A 6852-nucleotide genomic window follows, 5' to 3' on the forward strand; every position below is an offset into this window, starting at 1 on the left:
TCCAACTTCATTAAATTGAAGATTTGAGTTTGTGCTTTCTCAACGCTTTCACCAAACATATTCTCACTTAAAAAAGATTCCTTAAAAAAAGTAAATAAAGTATAAACTTTTTCTATAAAAATTAGACAGTTCACATGTAGATATACTACATTTGATTTCTTTAATGATAAAAGAACATGTTATTTTTTATCTATTTTTTTTGAAATTTAATGTTAATAGAATTTTTAAAATTAGGTTTTTATTTAATCATGCCATTAATGATACACATTGGTGCTTCACTCTTTTAAAAATTTGAGAGCTATGGCACCCTAAACTAAGCAGTTTCTTGCATTTTCTGTGCTGCAGTGGAAATACGTGAGTTGTTTTAAAGATATTTTAAAAATATTTACATTTCCATCAATCATTTGCACGAGGGCACCGTTGTAAATCATTGATGGATTTAAAAACGGAATTGTGTATAATAACTAAACTTACACCCACTGGCAAAATCATTTCAAGATTTAAGGGTTTTTCGGTCACAAAAACCCTCAGACAGAAGCCAAAGAAGTTACGCGCATACATCGTTGAATGAAAAGACAGAGAGAGCGCATGCGCGTAACTCCTTAGGGCTTCTGCCTCATGCAGGGTTATTGTGAACGAAAAAATCCTAAATCTTGAAAAGACGACATCTAGTGTTCTATCTGTATTGTTATTAATCTATGTATTTACTATTCCCTACACCTGTGAAGGTCGTCTTGAAGAGCCCTTGCAGTGGGAGCCTCAAGGTTGACCGGATCTGCTGCACCTTCTGTCACGTGATCAAAACAGATCTTTTTCAAACAGGTTAACCTTAAAGGGAATCTAGACTAGAGTGTTATATAGCTGATGTACAGTGAAACCTTTTGTCTAATAAAAAAATAATTAGATATCCATTATTTTCTCGTTCAAAATAGATTTTTTTCAATTGCAGGTACATAAAGTTTAGGTTGTCCTGTTGTAATTTAGAAATGCCCCTTTTTAATGGGGGGGAATTTGCGGATTTTCACAAAAAATTTCGTGGATTTTCAAAATTTTCAAAAATTTAATGATAATCGAATTTCGATAGAGACAAATATTTGAAATTTTGATCATTCATAAACCTTCCCTGTGGTCACGTGATGTCCCACAAAAAATTTGGGCCCGATCGATTCAGCCGTTTTGACGTTTATTGGATACAAAGAAACAGACAGACAAACAGACAGACAAGCCAAATTTATATGAAAATTTTGAAAATGCGCAAAAAATTATTATGAAATCCGCAAACTATTTTGTTTTTGTTTTATACTGTACAAAGAGAAGATGTTCAGAGATAAAGCCACAATTAAAAGTTGAAATAGAAGATGGGCGCGAAGCGTCCTAAAAGCCTAGTATTAAACATTTTTATAGATTTGAAAAGCTCTTGGGCTCACTTTAAAAAATCTACAAAATAATTAATCAAAAATTTGCAAAAATCAAAGTTTTTTGTTGCGAATAACAAAATGTGTTAAGAGTTAAGATGTTTCAATACAGTCTTATAAAGCCCTCGACTATGATCAATGATCATGATTCTGTATTAAATATTTATAATTATTTACCAACTTATTTACAGTGAAGTTAAGAGAATTTTACTTCACCAAAGGTTCCTGAAAAGACATGAGATAAGAGGCACTTAACTTTTCCAAACTTTTGCTTTTCTATTTTATAAATATTCAGCCTAAATTCAACAATTACTGAACACTCTAGTTCCGCCCGTCTAATTCTGTTGCATAAAACACGCTGGGTCAACCACAAACTGGGTACACTAGACGGGCTGGTACGAGTAAACACTGTACACTTAACACCATGGCAATCCTTGTAATGGTTCGGAATCGGATCATGCAACTTTTGCTTATGTGTGATGGGAGGAGGCTTCTGTACGTATCTTTCCCACCCACTAAAAATTAAATATACTCATATTATTTAACTCTATCACGAGCCCCCTGTGGTTTTTTCTAAATATCTTAATAATGGCTGATATTTGAACGCTAAAACTTCTTCAATTTTTAAACTTCATATTTTGTAAAAAAAAATATTTTTTTGATACCTAGGGGCGGGTCGGTGTTTAACAAAATTCGGAAATGGTTGATAACTTTTTACTAATTAAGCTTCAGGGTTAAAAATTTTAATATTTGAAAATTTCTTGGATCATGGATATAATAACATGGATGTAATAACATATTTCACATGTTATTATTTGTCAAAAGTAAAAAAATAGATGTTTGAACATTTTTCCGACTTTTCTAAAATCCTTCCCTGCACCCTATAACCATTACAGATAGAGGTCCAATTTTTTTAATGAGCAGCCTTGAAAAGTTGGACTAGGGACATTACAAACTAATCAAATATGTTTTAATATGTTTCGATATTTGTTTTGTACATGTCAGAAAATCATTTTCAAATCTAGTTATTCTAACAAATGTATATATAAACTATTTGGCAACAAATGTATATATAAACTATTTGGCATAGGATAAAATCGCACCCTGATCTCTAAACTTTCTCCTCAAATCTATTTAATTGAAATGTTTTGTTATCATTATCATGAAGAAATAGTTGGAAAAAATAAAAAAAAATAATCAAAACAGCCAAGAGCTTTTTTTCACCTAATTAGGGTTAGGAAAACTATCGAAAAACAATGAAAGAGCTCATCAAGAATTGATGTATATATTACTTACTGAATTATGGCATATCCTGCGCGGAAGCAACTACTTTTAATTCAACTAAATTTATGGTTACCCACAAAAGTTAAGACTTTATTGATGATCTATTGTACTACTCCTTATATGTAATGGTTCGTGGTTAAATATCCAGTCTTATAGAATAATAGAATGAAGGTAAAAGTAAAAGAAAATAAATTGAGCGAATCGAAGAAACAAAGAAGTGATGATACCAAAGATAATAAGTTAAGAATTACATAATTAGATAATAGATGTTGCAAGAAAATAGTCATATTTTTATGTATGACTACAATTTTTAAAACTTTGAATTGCATTATATACAGAATGGAAACAGAAAAAAAAATATTAAAATGCTATGCATATAAATAGAAACTAGGAATTAGAAACATGTATAGAATGTAGATTAACAACGTCCAAATCTGTTTAAGCTCAATATACAGAAAAACTACTTGAGTATTTTTGAGCCAGACTCTGTGTTCTTTATTTTGATTTGATAAGAATGTGATGAATTAATGTTATAACGTTCATCAATTCATTAATGCGAATTAATACATTTTAAAACTTTTAAATATATTTTAAATACATCAAGTTAAGGGTGAAAAATGATTTATTATCATTGTTCCGACTAAAATTTAAATGCATTAGAATAAACATATAATTAATTGCAAACAATTATGAAATATCTGGATTGTGCATGATGTGTATGCATAAAATAACGCAAACAAACTATATTATAATGGTTCCTCGTTCACACAGAAGAAATCAGCATCTGTATCAACCCTAAACACAAAATTTGATGAAAAAAAAACAAAGAAGAGAGTAAAGATTCATTTCAAATCTTTCTTTAATTCTGTTAAAGTTTATTTTAACTTGCAGTCTTTAAATGTAATATAAATGTTTATTACAATTGAATTAAAGTTGAAGTTATAATGAAAATAATGTTAAACAAAAGACAAAAGAGGAAAAAAGTTTTACTTGTTATTGATAGCTGGACCAAGAACACCTTTATCATTCACTGGAAACTTGTTGTATGCCACAGCTATTGGTATCCTAGCGTCAAATACACTATGTTGTATCTTCGCTCCGTTCACTTCAACCTCCATATGTACCTTCTGTACATAGACGACCTAAACAATAGTAATATAAGAACTGTTTTGGTACCCGGCCAGGTCACGTTGATTTAACGGTTCTGACAATATTTCAGAAAACTGTGACTTTCGATCACAATTTGACCTCTTTTACATAATTTTATAGCATTTTATCATCAATATATTTTTGTTGGCATATATAAAACAAACAAATCTGTAAGTCTAAAGACTGTTGAGTTATAGACGAAAATACGTTTGATTTCAAATAAAAGAAACCGAATGCTTCTCGTTAGTTCGGGGTGAGGTAAGCCGGGTTGGACGATAGAATTTCTTTACTTCACCTCTTACTTCCTTTACTCAATTATAAAATTTAACATGGTTTTATTTTTAGTAAGAAACTGAGTCTTTATGAGGGTGAAACAGTTAAGAGTTTGTGGAAAAAACTCATTTCCTTTGTAACGCTTTATTGTAAAGTGTAAGTATACTGTATACCTCATTGATTATGTACACGGTTTTCATGAGATGTGCAGAGGGATTAGTTAGATCCACAACAAGATCTCCATTATTTACTGCCCAGTTAATTATATGCTTACTCATCCCATACAGTTCAACCCTAGAATACAAGAGTACAATTCTATTCTAAAAAACAGAAGTATACATTTCAACTCTAGAATACAGAGTACAGTTCAACCCTAGAATACAGAGTATAATTCTACCCAATAATACAGGATTAAAGTTCAACCCTAGAATACAGGAGTACAGTTCTACCCTATAATACAGGAGTGCGTGTTCTACTATAAAATACAGGAGTACAGTTTCATCATTTTATGTACAACAAAATAGTTCAACCCTTAAGCGCAGGAATACAAAAGTATTCAGTCCTATCAAAGGAACAAGCAATTCATTTAAATACAATTAAATATCCAAGTGAAAACTTTATAAACTCTTTACCTAATTGTTGACTTTCCTTTGCTCCACCTCTGTATAAAGGTTTCTGGAATTGTTTCTTTCAAAGTCTTAGAGCAAATCTTCAGGAGGTTGTCGGAGTTGGTGCCTGGAGGAGGACCAGTCGTCTTTGCAAGGTCGGAGAAATGTCCCAGAAGATAGTATTCCTTCTTCATGAACTGAGCATCCTGATAAAATTTTTTAGGAGACGATTTAAAATATAAAATTTATTCGATTTAGTGCATTATCCAAAAAAATGCTTCCAAAGATAATTTTAATATTCAAAGTATAGCTACGTTAATGAAAAGGCTTATTGGACTGGTTGTTTTCTTTTGTAGAGATATGATTAACATGAATTTAACTAAAAACAAAGGTACTTACTTTTCTGAAGCAAACCATCAAATCGTAGAGAGGGGCATCATGTATGTTCTTCACAACTGCAACTTTATTATTAAAGAGTTCTTTGCTAATAGTAGGAGCTATCTCTGCCCATATAGTGCGTACATTTCCAGATTTAATTTTATTCCAATTAATTGAGTCACTCATTTTAGCAGTCAGACTTGTTCTAATTTCCGGAATTTTTTGTTTCGGATTTGCGGATTTTTAGTTTTCTAACTGATGGATTTCAACAAAGAACTTTTAGATTCATTCCTTTTCATGCAACATAAAGTAATTTTAACACATGGGTAATACGGTTTATTAGTAAATAAATGTCATTTACAATCATAGAAAAAGTTGTAAATCTTTATAATTTTTAAAACTACTAAAAATTATAAAGAAAGATCTTATAAAAGATATTTTTAAAAAGGACTTCACACAGTTGATCTTTCATTGTACATTCTGCCCCCTCGGAAAGAAGTGTGGCAGCGACGAAGCTCTACGAAAAAAAAGTAATTCTTCTTATTTACACTTTATTATAAATGGTTACCCACAAAGAATGAGTCTGTTTCCTGATATTCATGATTCCGAATTGTTTCTTTCTTTGCCAAATCATTGAATAAGAAATTTGAAGACCACATTCAAGGCAGGATCCCACTTAATTTAGTCTCGGGATCGTCATCGTTAAATAGTTTCAAATCGTCTTTACAGTGTCACCCTTTACATATTTTAAATCTTTAAACTCGAACTTCGAACGTCGTGGAATCGCAGATTACTTTTTTCTCTCCTTGTTAATTGCTTTTTGCGTTTATAGTTTATTGCTTCCGATTCTGTTTTGGTCCTGCTTCTAAAAAAATGTTTAATTAAATATTTATTAGCGCAGCATGGTTTCCAGAAAATTATGATATGATAATTGTTCTTTCTTTTAACACAGAAAGTTTAAGTTTTTTGCTTTTTTTAGTATTCCAGGCACACTTTTAGAAAGAAATTAGTAACAAATATAAACCCATTAGCAATAATAGAAAAGAAAGAAGACGCCATTCTTTCCACCAGTTTTCTGGTCACGCTGTAACAAAAGGATAAACAACTGGTTTAAAGTTGTCGACTTATCTTAATATATAAAACCAAATCTTGGATTTATAAACCATCTTAATTTGTAGTTTAGTGGCATATTCTTCAAATTTTCAATTCAAAAAATATTTTCATCGAGTAATATGAATACAAATGTTAAATAAAACATATTGTAATAGGAATACCACTGTTGTACTCAAGTTTTCCCAATTTTAAATCTACATAGTAAACCTTTGTGCTTTTTGATCACATAAGCCTTCCACAGTTTTATGTCATCACATGTTTTACACCAAGCAGACCTAACTTTGTAAAATAAAGGAACTCAGTTTTTACTACAAACTCTGGTTTTCTAAATCCATATGCCTTGCAATCTGATGTCGTTTAAAAACCTTAAATATTTCAAACTATATAATACATTCTGTTAGATGTAATAGTCCTAGTATGAAATATCAAAGGTCTACATCTTCAGGTTGCAAAGATATAAGGATTAGAAATTTTGAGTTTGTGGCAAAACTCGGTTCCTTTAAAATGTTATTTACCTATATTTTTTCCTACGAATAACATTCAAAAGTCCGGGGAACAGTTTTTCAAGGTAATTAGTCCCATTGCTCTTCAGTAATAACAAATATTAGAATTTGAAATTTTAGCAATTAAAT

At 30.7% G+C, this 6852-nt stretch overlaps 1 protein-coding gene across 1 annotated transcript; it reads right to left on the reverse strand.

Annotated features, from left to right (window-relative positions):
• Window positions 1–3267: 3267 nt before the first annotated feature.
• On the reverse strand, window positions 3268–5352 carry LOC111717552 (uncharacterized). The gene is made up of 5 exons (XM_023493047.1): window positions 5129–5352; window positions 4754–4935; window positions 4295–4415; window positions 3690–3841; window positions 3268–3494 (listed from the first exon to the last, which is right to left on the reverse strand). The coding sequence occupies exons 1-5, from the start codon at window positions 5291–5293 to the stop codon at window positions 3446–3448; spliced, it is 669 nt and encodes a 222-aa protein (XP_023348815.1). The 5' UTR covers window positions 5294–5352; the 3' UTR covers window positions 3268–3445.
• Between the last annotated feature and the right edge of the window lie 1500 nt (window positions 5353–6852).

Source organism: Eurytemora carolleeae, unplaced genomic scaffold, assembly GCF_000591075.1.
Source record: "Eurytemora carolleeae unplaced genomic scaffold, Eaff_2.0 scaffold2747, whole genome shotgun sequence".
NCBI classification, from domain to species: domain Eukaryota; kingdom Metazoa; phylum Arthropoda; class Copepoda; order Calanoida; family Temoridae; genus Eurytemora; species Eurytemora carolleeae.

Coding starts and splice junctions, on each gene's coding strand:
- LOC111717552 (XM_023493047.1), bottom strand. CDS start 5,293: ATGAGTGACTCAATTAATTGGAATAAAATTAAATCTGGAAATGTACGC. Junction 4,416..4,753: donor AAAGGAAAGTCAACAATTAG/GTAAAGAGTTTA, acceptor CTTGTATTCTAG/GGTTGAACTGTATGGGATGA. Junction 3,495..3,689: donor GGTCCAGCTATCAATAACAA/GTAAAACTTTTT, acceptor TTTTGTGTTTAG/GGTTGATACAGATGCTGATT.